Source organism: Schistocerca cancellata, chromosome 7, assembly GCF_023864275.1.
Source record: "Schistocerca cancellata isolate TAMUIC-IGC-003103 chromosome 7, iqSchCanc2.1, whole genome shotgun sequence".
NCBI lineage: Eukaryota > Metazoa > Arthropoda > Insecta > Orthoptera > Acrididae > Schistocerca > Schistocerca cancellata.
The window spans coordinates 203,478,027-203,497,052 of NC_064632.1; the positions used below are offsets into that span (position 1 = coordinate 203,478,027).

The 19,026-nt window shown below is 37.8% G+C and overlaps 1 protein-coding gene across 2 annotated transcripts in view; it reads left to right on the plus strand.

The window, feature by feature from the left end:
- Positions 1-14,362: 14,362 nt before the first annotated feature.
- Positions 14,363-19,026, plus strand: part of LOC126092001 (ATP-dependent RNA helicase me31b) — a 46,020-nt gene continuing 41,356 nt past the window's right edge. The window contains exons 1-4 of one of the 2 annotated variants that reach the window (XM_049907376.1): positions 14,363-14,725; positions 15,291-15,456; positions 15,822-15,900; positions 15,973-16,207. In XM_049907376.1, the coding sequence (XP_049763333.1) occupies positions 15,380-15,456; positions 15,822-15,900; positions 15,973-16,207 (391 nt within the window). In that variant the 5' untranslated portion in view covers positions 14,363-14,725; positions 15,291-15,379. Of the gene's footprint in view, positions 14,726-15,285; positions 15,457-15,821; positions 15,901-15,972; positions 16,208-19,026 lie in introns of both variants that reach the window. The other variant, XM_049907375.1, reaches the window with a different exon arrangement.

The following is a 19,026-nucleotide window of genomic DNA, read 5'->3' on the forward strand; positions in this document are numbered from 1 at the left end:
GTGAAGGTGGAGAACTACAGAGGTCATGCCACAAGATGTCTCCTCTCATAGGAGTGAGAGGAGCAGCAAAAGAGGAAAGTGCCTTGTATGCATGCACAAAACAAGTGGAGAATTCCTATTGGCAAAGAAATGCCGTCTCATAAGTGGAGTGGTAAGTGGGACGATATGGTCAGCTTCAGCTGCAGCGCTGGCGTCACCTGACATACCTACAAGCTACTGTGACTTCTCCTGTTGTAGTAATCGTTGCTGTAGCCAGTTGTCAAGTTCTTCAGTGCTGAGCAATGTTATGAGTGCTTAGCATCTAACTGTAGAAGTAAGTTACAAGCACGTGAATGTTATTTGGTGGCATAGAACGGTTGTCTTACACTTTTGTAGCCATTTTGTTTAGAGAGCAGCCACCACCTACCAGTATTTCTGACGAGATGAAGTAGGATAAGACAAATTGGCTTTCAAGTTATGCAAAACACAATTGTCTGCTCAGGAGGACAAAGATTTTACTGCAATCGGAGGATCACATCTGTTATTGGTAAGTCAGGGCATGCAGAATTTGGTATATCTGTCTTGGGAGATGTAGATTATGTGACACAGTTTCAGAGTAGTTCTGCTTCCTGTAGTTGATACTAAACCTTATGTATGGAGAATTTTATCATTCTATCCTGTAACTCAAATGTTCTGATATACAGTACCACCAGGCCAGTGAATAATTCAGCAGCTCAAGATCACCAAATGTCATATGAAAATAGTATTTATTCAACACAACATACAATGGATAATTATTTCATGTAAAAGTAACCTGCAAAGAACATCTATATATCATTCATTTATTTGAAGTTCAAAGACAACATGTATAATCAAAGAATCTATGAAGTACACAGACTATAACAGACAATTTACTGTTGAAAGATGTAAGATCAAATTCATGCATTAGTGTTTCTAGGATTTCTGCATTAATTCAGCAAGATGCCTTCCTGAAAGCTGTAAATGTTGATGGTATATTTATGAATTCAGTTGTCTGTGACATTCTGTAGATTTCATATTAAATATCTGCTCTGAGCAGTATCTTCCTTTTTTAAATCCACCTTGATATTCATTTAGTTGTCTACTTAGATCTGTTTTGATAAATTTGGATAAATTTTTAAAAATATTTTATAAGCAATGGTGGTTCATGGAGTTTTTGTAGGGGGCTCACTAGAAGATGGTCTACAAAATTTCATATAACTAACATAAAAGGGCTAATAAGGAATATAAAAATAATTTCTGTATGGAAATAAACTTATCTTCTGATGAATGTTTGCACAGAAAACCCACTCATTAAAAGCAGAAATTATGTCAAAGAAGCATTCATTGAAGCATACAATGCTGCTATGAAGTCCTTCTCGATTAAGAGCGCTGCTACTGCTACTAGCCTCTCATAGCACTTCGCAGAAAAGCTTTCTTCAGGGTAGAAAGAGATCACTCTGTCTCATACGATGTCACTGGTATAGTAGCCATCACTTTCGGGAGTTCCACTGTTTTTATAAAAGGCTTTTGCAACTTATTTTCGAACGGGAATTGCAGAAGTGTAACAGCATCTGGGACAGTTTTAAACTTACTCGTCGCTATAGTATTTAAGGTTCTGTTCTCAGCTTATTGCGTTAAGATGGAATGTATTTTGCAAGACCTCTGCAGTAACATTTGCAGAAACTGACTTGCGTACAAAGCAGATTTTTCGTAATTAAATAAATTTGCAGTGACGACATACCCTGGAAAGACAAAACATTTTGCAACCTAAGTGATAATTTTATCTCACTCTTCTTTTGCAACAACCGTTTTTTGAATTCATTTCCTTTTCTCTGTCTCTTTGCAGAATGCAGCAGGTCTCTGCATGTGGAAATCATGTCAGTGATTATATCTGTGTTATATTTTTAAAATTTTCTTTCTCTTGTTGCTCATTCAGTTGATCCACTACTCATTTTTGTAATTGACTATACAATATTGCAACGATCAGCACAGTATCATGAAATACAGAGAACCAAAGCTGAAATTCTGGATGCCTTAATTTCAGATGTAGCCCTGTTGCTTGAGTAACTGGAGTGTTTTGTCAAGACAAAGCTATGTTTGCCCCATGCGTTCTGCAAGTGATACTCTGTTTTCGTACACAACTTGCTCGGTTCTTGGTTTACGATGGACCCTCATACTTTGAAAACTAACTTTATTTGGATTACACACAATACCCAGTAGAGTTTCTTTGAGCGATTCTGCTAACGTTTTTGGACTGTGTTCAAGAGGAATGACGAAAGTATAAAACCTTTTTACAGATTTAGCCTCAGAGAAACCATATATGATTACTATGACAATCTGTGAAATTGTTGAAATGTCATTGTCCGTTCTGCAAAAACTGATAACAATATGAGTGGCGTTGTCCAATCTGCGAAAACTGATAACAATATGAGTGGCAGAAATTTCTTTCTCACCCTTTCAAGTTTTACCTCCAGTGTACAGAAAAGCAAATGATTTTCAGTATCTTTACAAGTGCCTTTGGAAAAAAAGTACAGCATCAAGCCCAACAGTGAAATCTACAACACTAGAAAATTCCCAGATTTTATGAGTCACTGTGTCCATAATGGCCATCAAGTGTAAGCTCAGAAACACCACAAACTTTAATTCAACACACAGTTTCAGAGAGTATGTAACGATATTTGCCAGTGTGATCATTTTTTTTCAACTGACTGCCTATAAGTACTGTCTGACTGTTGTCTAATACCCTGTTTCCCTATTATATCGAGCCCTGGCCGTGTACTTACATATGAGCTGGACCACTCATGCTCTTTTATCTTCTGTGGAAAATGTCAGAGATCGTCAACACATCTTGGCATCAAAGTCGCTTCACGCCCATAATTTTCTATTGCAAACCACAAACATGGAAAACAGTACACTTTGTTTGTGGTATCACAACCACATATCAAATCTGCTTTCTTGGAAATGTCTGGTCTGAAAATTCTTACAATTTCTTTACTTTTATTTTCAGTTTTCTTGACTAACTTGTTTTGTGCTGTCAATCTACGTAACTCCTTGATGTGGAGCTTATCTTCAAGTGACAGGAAAAACAAATCTGTTTCCCTAAACTTCTGCACTGAAGTATCACACATATGGACTTATTATTGTAGACACTGCACATCTGAGAAATCAAATCTTCAAACTCACAACTCTCTATCGAATCTTCTGACTTGAGAAATGGTAAAAGCTTGTCATATTTTTGATAACTCAATACGACAAACAAGAGAAAACTCTCTGTTGTTGCTGACTAGAATCCTGATATTATTTCTGTTTCAGAAATATAATTTCTCACAGAGATCAATGACACAACGGATATCATCAGTTACAGAATAGTGTAGATACGAATTAGATTCAAAATCTGTTATTTATTTATGAGACACATTGGCCTCCTCGTGAATACATAACAGAGCGTTGCTCCTAAGTACAAGTAAGAGACACTTGCTGTCCTGGCTCCCTCTCCACACCTTGCTGGCGCTGAAATGTGGTCTTCAGGGGTGCAGAACATGATTTTGCGCACATGTCGAGGTGAGTGCGTGAGAGCTGACCGCCAGTTTCAAACATGACTATAGATATTGGTGGAGAGTTCCATATATATTACTAAATAATCATTTCTCACAGAGGCAGGAGACTGGATGATTTTAAATTTAAAATCTTTATGCACTGTAAAAGTATCTCAGACGCGAATATTTCTACGGTGGTTCACTGCTCTGTTGCGCCACAGGACAAACCACAACTGTTTATAGGAGACCAGCAGAAGGGCTACAGTAGGATAACAAGTTAAAAGCAGTCAACACACAGTGGAACTAATCAGAAAGCTCATTTTCCCATGTTTTGCTCTTAAAAGATATTGTCTTGACCTAAAGACAAATGTTTTACCTCATGTGGTATATTTTCACTCCCTGTGGTCTTACATAATTAGTGAAGGAGTTTTGTATGTATCACAAATAGAGATTGTTCAGCAAAACAGAGTAGTCTGGAAATTTTATAAAATACGTAACTGCACATCTTGCAAATATCTCATTAAGAATATTGCTGTAAACCTACTCCCTAATGTTTTTGTTACTGATAATAAAATTATTTTTCACTGAACTGTAGTTTGTACAATCACAAGACCAGCTGAACTGTAATTTCTATATTAAAATCTAAGAAAGAAAATTAATTTTCATGTACACATCGCCTCTTTGCCTACAGTTCAGAGCGAAGTTTTGTTCTTTCTCACCTAACACCAAAATTCCCAGCCAACTGAAAGAAAATACCTCTGAAGCCACTCCTTCTACAGATTATCTGATTATCTAGATTTAAGAATAGGAAAATCCTATTAGGTACATGGCAAATAACTCTGTTCACTGTAAAGCTAAATGACAAGTAGTAGTGTATCATAAACTATCATCTAGGTGACTGTCTTATTTGAACAAGACAGACATAGTTCGACCAAGTATGCTACTAACAGAAGACAAAAGACTGTTATTTGTTCTGAGAGAGCAGTAGCTGTCTTCAAATTAGTGACTTTGCTTGTAATTTATTATGACCACATTTAGCTGGCTTTAATGAAGGGTGCAACAAAAAGGGTATAGATAAACTTTCAGCAAATACTTCTCACACATGAAGGAAGAAAATATGTTATAGGGACATGGATCCAGAAACGCTTTATTTCCATGTTACAGCTCAGTTTCTATAACTCTTCAACACATTAATCAATGGAAACACACAGGAAAAAAACGTATCAGTACAGTGTGAAACACTTTCCTAAATGAAATATTCAAAATACCTACCATTCGCAAGGATACATGCAGCAACCTGCCATCAATGTGAATCCCTGGTGTGCTGACATCTTTGGAGAACTGCATGTTGATTCTCAGCCTTTCACAAAAAAGGCATGAAGACTCTGCACATCTTGTACTGAGGTTCCACTTAGAGGAGGTTCCAGATGCCCCAACCAATAAAAGTCTAATAGGTTAGGTCTGGAGAGAGTGAAGGCAAAGCAATCAGTCCTCCTATGCCTATTCATCTGCCACAAAACCTGTTATTCAGAAGCCTATGAACATTAACACTGAAACGAGGAGGAGATCCATTATCCACTAAGTATAAATTTTTTGAAGAGAGAAGTTCCAGTAGGTAAAGTATGGTAAGTTTCTCCATTGCACCTGGGTGGAGGAATATGAGGTCCTAACAAAGAGGCACCTACTATACCAACTGGGACTTTGGCAGAAGATCTTTGTTGATGATGTGATTGCAAAATTTTATGAGGATTCTCGACATTCCATAATAAGGAATAGGAGTGCACCCAAAAGTGAACGTTCTGGAACCCACTTCGTGATTTCTCCCTTGTCACTAAGATTTTTTCTCCTTTCAAAATTGTTTGAATAATGCATTTGCATTCTGTTTGTTAAAAATGATTCATACCAATTGTGTTTTCCATTATTAATTTGTTTGTGAATAGAAGTAGAAAATGAGCTCTAACTTGAAAATAAAGCGTTTCTGGTTCCATGTCTACATAACACATTTTATACCTTTATGTGTGAGGAAAGCTTTCTGGAAGTTTCTCCATACCTTTTCATTACAGCCTCTTTTATTATGCAGTATACTGATAGTTTTCATGCTATGTTTTGTACTTGCCCACTTACTTCTTTGGATTACATAATGTGACACAGTTAGTTGGAAATTTATTGATTATATGGGGAGCCCGTCTGTGACTCAGAAATATGTCCGAAACTTTGTGGTTTTGTCATAGTGAGTTACTCTGCATTATGCAACCGGTATATCTGAGAATGCTACCAGACATAGAAGTGAGGTACTTTTACATCAGTACAGAGCAAACACCTTTGCAAAACCTGTGGCTTACAAAATATTTCAAAGTTTTCTTCTAGTATTAAGTGTTTTATTAACAACAAATTATAATTCGAGTTTGAAACGGTTTCTGTAATTAGTTCTTCAACATTAAGTATACCATCACTAGGTGACTGATAGCAAGCAAAGTGTTACATATTTGAATGTATTAAGAACCTTTGTCCATCTTTCTTTTTTATTAAATGTAGGCTATATTTTATTTTACTGCACTGCAAACAAAAATGTTAGTAAACTCTCATTTTTGCAAGATATGTTAGATTAAACCTTCACTCACAAGGTGCGGTCTCTCAGACTGTATGAATTTTCGACATCATTTTCCAAGGTCAGTTCTAGTGGAATGCTTCTACATTTTGATTTTTTCCACCAGAGTATGTAGAGGAAAAAATATCTAATTAACTTATGTCCAGAAATGTATGGTTTCCAGGCTAGAGAGAATTTATTGAGTCATACAGTGTTACAGAGACTACAGTATTATAAGCACTGTACCATGCAGCCACAGTTAGAGTATGTGTTCAAAATGGTTCCCATGTGCCTCAACACATGTGTATACATGCCATAGCATGTTATGTCCCTCATGTTCACATTGGCCAGGCTGCATCTGAACAGTGACAAAGGCAGCATGAATACACTGCTCCAGTGTCCCCACATCTGGAATGGGCTCTACATACATGGTACTTTTGAGATGGCCCCATAACCAGAAATTGTATGGAGCAAGATCTGTTGAACGAGCAGGCCATGCAACTCGACTCTCTCATCTGATCCACTGACCAGGGAAAACACAACTGAGATGCAGCGGATGTTAATGGCAAAGTGGGCTGGAGCACCATCATGCAGCAGCCACATAACCCTCCGTGTCACTAATGGCACTTCTTCCAGCAGGGGAGGCAAAGTCACTCACAAGAAACGACAGTTTCCAGTCTGCTAGGCGACGTGGAAGGAAGACTGGTCCCAAAACACAGTCACCATTTGTCCCAGCCCACACATACCGGATGCACCGATGCTGATGATTCAGTGTTACCATATCATGGTGGTTCTGTATACTATCCTATAGATGACTGTTATGAACGTTGAAGTTGTCATTCTGCATAAAGGTGGCTCCGTCTGTGAGTAGGGTGAATGGCAAAAATCACGGAATTGTGGTTGCCTGGTGAAGAAACCAGTGACAAAACTGCTCCACATGCGGAAAGTCTGTCACTAGTAAGCCCTGCACTTGGTGTAAGTGATAAGGGTAGTAACAATAGTCACAGAGAATGTTCCACATGGCCATCTGGATTAACCTGTGCTGGCGGCTCCATTGCTTGGTACTGACAAGGCAGTTGCCTTCCATAGTGTTAATCACATTTTCCTTTACGTCTGGTTTCTGAACATCTTGCATACATCCTTCATGATTTCCTCCTTCCTGAAACGACTCTGTCTCAGACAAATGGCGAATCACTGTTGCGGACATTGAATGCTGTGGTTGTTGATGGCAGCGATAGGTCTCCTGGTATTACCTTGCTGCCCGCTGTCTGTTGCCTTTCGCCTTTCCGTAACTAACATGAAGTCAGCAAGCTCTCAATCCTAATATGGAACCATTAAGTACAATGCTGTATCACATCCACTACAAAGTGAGTCAGCAAGAGAAGTGAATTGGACACAACATTACCAATTAGTACAGCAGGAGAGAGTGCCAGGACATGATGTATGAGGAGCAATACCACCTTCTAGGAGGAAACAATGCATACTGTAACTGCGCTTGCATGGAGCAGTGCATGCAAGACTGCAATCTCTGTAACAATGTATGACTGAATAAATGATGTAGCATGGAAACCATGTATTTTCGGCCATAAGTTCATTAGACCATTTTTGTTCCATATATTCTCATTGATCAATAACTAGAGTTTGTACATGGTGGAAAAAATCATACTGTATATGCTCCTAGCTTCCTAAAATCGCCAAACCAATAAAATTTTATTGTTGATTGTATTATCACCTTCTTGTTGATGCACTTCCTTAACATGTACTGTGGTTTCCTAGACCATGCCATGTGAACTAGGTACCAGTTTTCTTCAGTATAGTACAAAATAGGTTCGCAGGAATGTGTCGATTTTAAGGATCCTAAGCTTGATAAAATTGGTGGCTGTTGGATGGAGGAAGATGCCAATGATACAGATGAAGAAGAAGACGAAAAAGGCGACGATTTACAATAGCCAATGACAAGAGTTTTGCTTTCAAACAAGAGGATCATTCAGAGGAAGATTCCAGAACAATGGCGATTGGCATTTTCCTATTTCTGCAATAAAACACCTAGAGTGTTACTTAAAATCACATGTGTTCAGACTTTTGGTAAAGAGAAATGTAGATCCAAGCAATGACAGTCAATATTGCAGACTTTCTTCTTGCGCCTATAAAGTGCAATTTTTATGTGCAAGTTAATCACTGGAATTTAGATTTGTGTGAACATCAATTTGCTACAAAGATGTTATACTTTTTCAGAATGTAAAATACCGTTTTCTAACAATACTATTTAAATAATTGCACAAAAGTATGTGATTTTATAAAACAAAAAATTAAATACTGCAGGCTTTATTTAGTGCAGTAAAACCAACAAGGGGAATTTAAACAGCACTTAAATAATTGTCAACATTTGTCACACAACTAAAATTAAAATTTTCGAATGATTTAGTGGGGTCCCTGAGACTCCATCTCGTAGCATATGTTAACAGAAAGTCACATCAAGAGGCAAGAGATAAGAGCGCACCATCTCACTTAATGCTGCAAAAATTGTAATGTATTATATTGCAAAGACGAGAGATTGGAAAAAAATATTACACTCAAAAGGAAACCAGACACACAGAAACGTCAATTGGAGTCTTATATTTATGGTAAAACATTTACCCATATAAAGAGACTTGTGACTAATTAAATATAGCGTATTGCACATAATATGCGATGTAAGCATAAGCTTCGATGGCCATTCTCACTGCTCATAAAATTCTTCTGGGCTGTTGACTGCACTGTCCATCTATAAAATTGTTCAACATGTCAGCCACTCTTGCAAGTGGCTGAAACGTTGGAAAATTTTATACACTGGCAATATGATAAACAGGCTGGAAGAATTTTATTGACAACAATATCTGATGTTCTGAATCACAGACAAAATGTGCAAATCCTGTCCACATAGATTTTTCATCCATGTCTAGAGTCCAGAGCAGAGTTCAGTATTCTGCAGTTGTCCACACACATTTGGTAGAGGTTAGGAATCCCTAAAGTTCAATAATAAAAGTGCAGTTTCTCGGTAGTACTTTCTAGTAATTATCTTAATGTGTGGACTGTAAAATACTGCTCCCCCCATGAACCCCAGAACTCGCCACTGGTGGGGAGGCTTGCGTGCCTCAGTGATATGTATAGCCATACCATAGGTGCAACCATGATGTAGGGGTGTCTGCTGAGAGGCCACTCAAACATGTGGTTCCTGAAGAGGGGCAGCAGCCTTTTCAGTAGTTGCAGGGGCAACAGTTTGGGTGATTGACTGATCTGGCCATGTAACATCAACCAAAATGGCGTTGCTGTACTGGTACTGAAAATGGCTGGAAGCAGGGGAAACTACAGCTGTAATTTCTTCTGAAAGCATGAAGCTCTAGTATATGGTTAAAAGCTGATGGCATCCTCTCGGGTAAAATATTATGGAGATGAAATAGTCCTCCATTTGGATCTTGGGGCTAGGACAACTCAGGAGGATGTCATTATCAGGAGAAACAGAACTGGCGTTTGGCGCATTGGAGTGTGGAATGTCAGCTCTGTTAATCAGGCATGTGGTTAGAAAATTTAAAAAGGGAAATGTATATGTTAAAATTTGGTATAGTGGGAGTTATTGAAGTTTGGTGGCCGAAAGAACAGGACTTCTAGTCAGGTGAATACAGAGTTATAAATACAAAATCAAATAGGGGAATGGAGGAGTAAGTTCAATAAAGAATTTAAAAAATAGGAACACAGGACAGGTACTACAAACAGCATAGTGAATGCATTATTGTAGCCAACGGAGACATCAAGCCCATATCCACAAGTTTATATGCCAGCTAACTCTGCAGATGATGAACAGATTGATGACATGTATAATGTGATAAAAGAAATTATTCAGATAGTTAAGGGAGACAAAAATTTAATAGTCGATAAGGGACTGGAATGTGACTGTAGGAAAAGGAAGAGAAGGAAAAGTAGTAGATGAGTACGGACTGGGGGTAAGGAATGAAAGGGGAAGCTCCCTGACAGAATTTTGTACAGAGCATAACTTTATCATAGGTAACACTTGGTTTAAGAATCATGAAAGAAGGTTGTACACATGGAAGAGGCCTGGAGACACTGGAAGGTTTCAGATAGATATTGTTTTAAATTGTAAGACATTTCCAGGGGCAGGTGTGGACTCTGACCCAAATTTATTCGTTCAAAATGGTTCAAATGGCTGTGACTTAACTTCTGAGGTCATCAGTCGCCTAGAACTTAGAATTAATTAAACCTAAGGACATCACACACATCCATGCCCAAGGCAGGATTCGAACCTGCGACCGTAGCAGTCGCTCAGTTCCAGACTGTAGCGCCCAGAACTGCACGGCCACTCCGGCCGGCCCAGTTAATTGGTTATAAACTGCAGATTAAAACTGAAGAAACTGCAAAAAATAGAAATTTAAGGAGATGGGTTCTGGATAAACTGAAAGAACCAAAGGTTGTATAGAGCTTCAGAAGTAGCATTAGGGAACAATTGACAAGAGCAGGGGAAGGGAATACAGTAGAAGAAGAATGAATAGCTTTGAGAGACGAAATAGTGAAGGCAGCAGAGGATCACGTAGGTAAAAAGACGAGGGCTGTTATAAATACCTGGGTAACACAAGAAATATTGAATTTAATTGATGAAAGGAGAAAATATAAAACTACAGTAAATGAATCAGGCAAAAAGAAACACAACTGTCAAAAAACTGAGACTGGCTTGAAGTGCAAAATGGCTAAGTGAGAATGATTAGAGGACAAAAATGTAAAGCTTTTGATGTTTGCATCACCAGTGGAAAGATAGATACTGCCCACAGGAAAAATAAAGAGACTTTTGAAGGAAAGAGAACCACCTGTATTAATATCAAGAACCCAGATGGAAAACCGGTCCTAAGCAAAGAAGGGAAAGCAGAAAGGTAGAAGGAGTATATAGAGGCTCTATACACTGATGGCAGTATTATGGAGATGGAAGAGGACATAGATGAAGATGAGATAGGAGATATGATATTGTATGAAGAATTTGACAGAGCACTGAAAGACAAGACAAGGCCTCAGGAGTAGAAACATTCAGTTAAAACTACTAATGGTCTTGGAAGAGCCAGCCATGACGAAACCCTGCCATCTGGTGAGCTAGATGTATGAAAGAGGTGAAATACTCTCAGACTTCAAGACAAATATCTATAATAGTTAAAATTCCTAAGAAAGCATGGGCTGACAGATTTGAAAATTAGCAGTTTAATAAGTCACAGTTGTAAAATACTAACATGAATTCTTAACAGCAAAATGGAAAGACTGGTAGAAGCCAACCTCAGGGAAGATCAGTTCTGACTCCAAAGAAATGTAGGAACACACAAGGCAATAATAACAGATAGGTTAAGGAAAGGTAACCCTACATTTGTAGCATTTGTAGGCTTAGAGTAAGCTTTTGAGAATGTTGACTGCAATACTTTCATTCATTTCCTAAGGGTGACAGAGGTTACGTAAATGGAGTAAAAGTCTGTTTAGAATTTGTGCAGATACCAGATGACAGTTATAAGGCAAGGGGCATGAAAGGAAAGCAGTGGTTGAGAAGGGAGTGAGACAGGGCTGTAGCCCATCTCCAATGTCATTCAATCTGTAGACTGAGCAATCAGTAAAAGAAACAAAAAATTTGGAGTGGGAATTAAAGTTCATGGAGAAGAAATAAAAACTTTGATGTTTGCTGATGACACTGGTATTCTGTCAGACACCGGAACGGACTTAGAAGAGCAATTGAACAGAATGGACAGTGTCTTGAAAGGAGGATATAAATGAACACCAACAAAAGTAAAATGAGGGTAATGGAATGTAGTCGAATTAAATCAATTGATGCTGAGGGAATTAGATTAGGAAATGAGACACTTAAAGCAGTAGACGAGTTTTGCTATTTGAGCAGCAAAATAACTGATTATGGTCGAAGTAGAGAGGATATGAAATGTAGACTGGCAATGGCAAGAAAAGTGTTTCTGAAGAAGAGAAATTTGCTAACATCGGAGTGGTTTGAAGTGTCAGGAGGTCTTTTCTGAAAGTTGTATTTGTCTGCAAGTGAAACATGGATGATCAACAGTTTAGACAAGAAGAGAATAGAAGCTTTTGAAATGTGGTGCTACAGAAGAATGCTGAAGAGAAGATGGGTAGATCACATAACTAATGAGGAGGTATTGAACAAAATTGGGGAGAAAAGAAAATTGTGGCACAACATGACTAGCAGAAGGGATCCGAGACATCAAGAGATCACTAATTTCGTACTGGAGGGAAGCGTAGAGGGTAAAAATCGTCGAGAGAGACCAAGAGATGAACACAGTAAGCAGATTCATAAGGATGTGGTTTGCAGTAGTTTCTCAGAGATGAAGAGGCTTGTGCAGAATGGAGTGGCATGGCCAGCTGCACCAAACCAGTCTTTGAACTGAAGACCACAACAACAACAACAAAATCTTGTTAACCTTTAGCTTACCGAATCATTTTTTGTGACACTCTGTTCCAGGTGTGGTCTGATAGACCAGTGTATTTGACTACCCACAAAAATTTAATTCGCAATTTCAATGAAACAGTTTGGTTTTTATGTGAAAGGTTACATTATTAACACAGAAAAAATATATTCAAAAACGTTTTTAAGTTTATTTTTAGGAAAAACCATATTTAAACAGAAAACTGCACAAAATTAATATAATACTACTAGATAATGTTAACGCTATCAGCTCTCAAATATCCTGTATTCTAAATTTAACACCTGCTATATTTTTATTGTTATTATAGATGTAATAATAAAACCACGAAAAACTTCAATAAAACATTCGAAAATGGTAATGACACTAGTACTTTTTAGGTTTTTAGTTTCCTTCTTAGAGGTTTTCTTTCCACTAGTTACAACTTTTTGTACAGAATTCAAGTTAGATTGGCTTCTTGTAACAATGGCAAATATAAGGCCTCTTCCTCTCCTTTTCTGGGTCATTGGTCAAGCATGTTTAGCGCTTTTCCAATCGTCCTACAACGACTTCAACTCATGGTTCTGCTACACCCAAAACACTGTGAATGGATGCACAAAGCTCACGAATTACGTGATAGTTGTTTATTCACTTTCAGTCTCGGGTGCCACCAACGAGCTGCTTCAGAAAATTGAAGAGATTCATCTGTGTACTGTCTTTGCAGGAATTGTGAAGCGCAAACGAATTCACCCCACTTATGCCCAACATGCTGAGAAACGATGTGAGTACCCATTGTTGGAAGAGGCTTCGACGACCAGCGATATTTGTTTCGACCAGATCTATTTCAAGCAGATCCTTTAACTAAAGATTCGATCTCTACACTTCTTTCTTCATCACTTTGATCATTTGTTTCGTTCTACGAATTTACAGATGGTAAAACAAATTCGTCTTCACGTTCACACTGTTCCTATTCTGAATTATGTTCACTTTCAATTTCGTTGTCTTTATCTGATCCAACATCACTTCAACTGTCCTCAAATCATGTTAAAACAGTATACTCAAAGTCAGAATCTGTAACAGGATCCGCATACGAAGACCTCGTTGCTGAATCCATAATGCAAAGTCCTATGTGCGGTCTCAGAGCCCATTAGCTCGAAAGACGCAGTGTCCACGTCACGATCAAGTGGCTGCTGACGAAGGAAACCACGATGGCTTCGGGAAAGAACAACTAGATAACGCTGTAATATCATACCCTACCCTTAAGCATTAGCGACAGAGTAACAATAAGCGCTAGGGAGCTGAGAGATCGCATCCGGAACTTTAAGGGTTAAAACTGAACCAATTGAATATCCATATAAATGCAAAAACATAAAGTACGAAGTCGCAGGTTATCAGCAGCTCAATAGTTAAAAACTGAAAAATATAGATTTTTGAAGTTTTACTGTGTAGAGAGTACTGATAGCACTTTGTTGGCATAAGATTTTACGTACAGATAGTATCCAGTAAATGATTTTGATTGATAGATCATGATTAGACCACTATAAAATAACAACTGTTACTACGACTCATCTTCACAATTATACAATAAGCAACTTAGGTTTAATGTTATAATTAATCCAATCGTAACGTAATCGCAGATGCTAGTATTGAGCTGTGAGTAAAGAATTCCCAAAAGAGGCATAGACTTCCTAGAAGTATTGCTGTTGCGACAGTAAAGGAAATTAATACATTTCCTTCCCTTAAAATAACTTACCCCAATCAGTTTCATCTTGTTTTGCGAACGCATCTAAATCAAGGTTATTCCGGTGTTATTCCAACACTCTTTGGTTAACATTTCCAGGCGTCATTGACACAAGAGTTGAAGAAACCAATATTTTCTCCACGATTTCAATATGAAAGTGCCTATAATTTAATTTAAAAAACTGAGAATTGAAGGAATTTTAAAAATGATCTCAAAGTTTTGAAAAAGCACATCATTGATATCCTTTTGGGTCGAGTGTTTCTAATACTGTCCGCTAGATGTGTGCAAGCACGTTCGTTGCTGGCAGAAGCTGCTTTAGCGGTTGAATAAGGGAATGAGATATGTTTACTGGTGTATTGGTGTTGAATGAGAGAAGATTGGGAAGTGTAGCGTGTGTTGAGCCCTACGTGTTAAGGTAATAAGCTACAACGTAGTTTGGATAATTTGCAACTGAGTAGACGTAAGTTTGACGTAGAGGCCATCTTTTACGTCCCATATTTTCGTTTAAATTTGTGAGAGTGTCTGTCACAATGTTAGTAGATCTTTCACAGTGTTTTAATCACTACATTAAATAAAAGTGTAACATGGTTACACAAAGCGGGCAAGTATGTGGTTAGATTTCTTCAGTTTGTTTCACTCGGGGGGCGTTATTCTGGACAGAGAATATGCCCGCAGCGTGAGTGCTAAGAGTGTTACGTACAGTAACTTATAAGGAATGTGAAAAAAACTTTTTTTATTTCGTATTGGTAGTTAAGTAGGTCTGTCAGATTAGTTTTCAGGTCGGTGTAGTAACGTTGAAAGTTGTAATGTTTTGTGCACAAATAACCCAGAAAACGCCACGACAGGTATCATTTCAATAAAGTAGTGCAACATCATTATAGCACTGAAACCCACTTTGTGAATGTTGTACCTGAATACTCTATGTAATTTAATTTATTAATTCTCGATGACGTGTATACTCACGTTTTGTTGCAGAATAGGATCAGCGTTTTAGATCGTTGACAACACGACCGAAGGGTCCGTATTCCATAGAGGCTTTAAATACACGTTGAGGCCACAAGAAGTCATCATGATGACAGAAACGCATGTGAATTCCAATCATGTCTCGCTGTTACCACCGATAAACAGCATAAATAATCAAAAAATGTAAGTATGTGTTTAGTCTTAAATCCTACTGCTACTGGTAGTCACTATTTTCGTTCCATATAACACCACTCAAGCTTTGGAAATTTATTGGAATCCTTCATAACCCTTTACAAGATATTGTCTCAGGGAGTTTTAGATGTTGTAGCAGTTCGGAACATAATTGTTCACAGTAGATCTATAGCAATTTCGTTGTGACTTTGATGTACAGTTATGCTTAGATAGGTAGTCCACACATATTACACGAAATACTGCAACAAATTGAAATGGTTGAAAGCATGTGTTTCACTTGTGTTCCAATGACAAAGAAATTTAAGCATTTCACAATTTAAACTATTTGTGATGACTGAAATTAACAATTGTTACAGGGACATGGATGTGACAGATGATAAAGGATGGAAGTCAAAGCTTAAAATTCCACCAAAGGACAGGCGGATTCAGACAAGTGTAAGAATTAAAGATTTAAAAACAGTTGCAGCTTTTCTTATGTGAAAATGTAATGAATTTTTATTTCTGTAGGATGTTACGGACACGAGAGGGAATGAATTTGAAGAATTCTGTCTTAAACGAGAATTGCTGATGGGAATATTTGAAAAAGGGTGGGAAAAGCCCTCTCCAATACAAGAAGCCAGTATTCCTATTGCACTGTCTGGTAAAGATGTTTTGGCACGTGCCAAAAATGGAACAGGAAAAACTGGTGCATATTCAATACCTGTTCTTGAGCAAGTTGACCCCAAGAAAGATTGCATTCAAGGTGAGTAGTGTGTGTTCACAAATGGCATAATAGCCAAATCGGAAGCTTTGCTGAAACCTGAGGTACTTTCAGGAAACTAAAATTACCATTATTTTTGTGGGAGCAAGAACTGTGTTTTTCCTCAACTTTGTATTGGCAATGCTGGGACTGTATTGAGAGACTGAGTCTTGGAACAATATTATTGTTTGCACAGGAGACTGTTGGCCACGTATAAGCAATTCATTTTGTGTGTTATTCATCCTATAACTACTAATTGTAGGTCCCCCAGGTCATATTCAGAATTAACGTGGAACATTCACAAAACTCTTACTATGGTTACACATTGATTATGTTTACTGAATTCACTTTTGCATTTTCATTAAATAAAAAGTGATAATGGAAGGATATTAATGACTGATTTGTTTTTTCTTTTGATTGAAAGATTGCCGTGAATTTGCATTCCTGTTATTTCACGGATTTTTCAAGGCTGTGGCCATTTGTGGATACAATTTAGGAAGAGCAAATGTGCAGAGTGTACACCTATTAACTTGAATAGTTGTCTGTAGGGATTCATGCCATATACACTCCCTGGCCATATTGAGTTCTTAACAAATTAATTTAGGCGATACAAAAAGCTGCTAAGATTATTTTAATCAGTCCAAATGAAGTGATTTAATTTTGTAAACATTACAGATTAACATCCACCAAACCAGACAGTTTTAATTGTGGTTTTTAAAAAGGTCCAATAAGTGGAACAAAGCCTGTTGTCACACCACCTTTAGCAGCTATTAATGCTCCAGTTCACCTGCATATACTGTTAATACGGGCTTGTACAGTGTCCTGCATTGTTGGGTGATACCACTCATATGTTTCCAATGAGACAATTTTGTGGTGATTGTTTCCTTTGCTTCTCTTTCCACCAGCTCCAAAACTTTATCAGTTAGGTTCATTATGGGTGAATTTCCTGGCCAGAGCAACAAAGGGAAATTTTCTTCCTACAAAAAGATTTTACTGAGTGTGCTATGGGTCATGGAACTCTGGCCTGCACAAATGGTTCTTTTAGGAAGCCATTCTTTTGAGGTAGTAACCTTCTCCTTAACTGCTCCTTGTACCAATCTTCCTGCCCTCAAGAGTACACATGTCCAGTGCCTAAGGCACCGATGACTATATCATGACTTAGGTGAGATGTTTGTCTGCAGACCTTAACTTTGACATAGTTAGGCATGGCTAGGTAGACCACACCTATTGCACACAATAGTGCAGCAAATTGAAATCAATGAAATAGTGAGGATGGTACTTCTCACCAGTGCATCTTTTTACAAACAAAAATTTATTTACAAAAATTTCAAATGTTTACTTGTCGTTATAGCAAGCCAGAAACTAAATGAAAAAGCCATTGAGATTTGCTCTAGGATTAGCCCTGAACTCATAAAATTCGTCGCTACTGTACTAAGGCAAATACTATCTAATGAAGCTAACAGAATTCTGAAGTCCAGATCTTGATGCTTGTGTCCTTTCCTCATGCAGGACATATTATCACAGTAACAGTTATTTTGGCTTTCAGCTGAGGTGTACAAGCTTTGAAGTTCATTTGTGTAAGCTTGTCTCTTAGTTCTTTCAGATGCAGTGATGCCACTGTTGGTTTTATTTTAATTTCTTTTGTAAAAACAGAATTAGTTCTTGTGGTGTATCTTTTCCAAGGAGTGCTCTGACCTGTGGCACCTGTTCTTCTGAGGAACTAATTTCTCACCAAAATAAGTTTCTTCTTTATAGCCTGACACACCCAATCTTCGAGAAATCTCACGATATGAATACATACATGTGCCAGTCAGTGCTTTTACATCCATGACCGTGTTATCAAATGTTTAGCTTTATCCATTATTTTTATATCTTATTGTATCTAAAATCTGGGTAATCAGCAAACTTTCTGGTGGTGGTGGTGGTGGTGGTGGTGGTGGTGGTGGTGGTGAAGACAAAACTACTCAGTCATCTCAAGGCAGGGAAAAAAATCCCTCACCGCACCAGGAGTCGAACCTGGGACCCCATGTGCAGGAAGTGAGAACACATACACCTCATATGTCAGCAGTTGCTGTTCTCAGAATGTAACTGGCAAACGTTAATCAGTGATCAGCTCTCACAGCAATGATGCAGGACAAAAGTTCATTTCACTCAGTAATAGCCCTGTAATAATATTCAGCCTATTAAACAATGGTAGGTGAGTTGGTTTGCAAAATAAAATCTCAAAGAAATGAATTGTTAAAAATCAGTTGTTTCAGGTAATAGTGACAATAGTCTTTTGTAGCCTGAAATTTGTTTACTCCATGTAACAGTAGGAAATGAAAGTGATTTAACTTTTTTACTTGGAAAATAAACTACACGGGAAAAGTAGTGGACTTCTAGCATTTAAGATGGTGAGTGGTTTCCAGTGTTAGGAAATTTTGTCACCTACAGTGCATGGTTATGGGAAGTGGAAATCTGTTTGCATATAAATGGGTGTCTTCTGAATTGTGGATCCAGTATTGTGAATAAATAAAGAGTAACAGTTTAATCAATAAGATGAAAAGTCAATTAAAAGGACAAAATTTTAAGGCAAAAAGTAACTGTGGCATGTAGGGAGTGGTTGAAATAAGCAAAACTTGTTTTGGGAATGTTAGACTAACTCTTTAAATATTAAATTAAAAGCTATTAGGGAAATAATTTGAGGGTGATGGATTAGCCAGCCACATAGAACCCCCTTCAGTAACTCAGTACTATTTTTCGTCTGTCTTATTTTGGCATTTGAAAGCACATTGTTACATTTTACTGCTGCTCGATTTACATGATGCTAAGATTACCAGTTA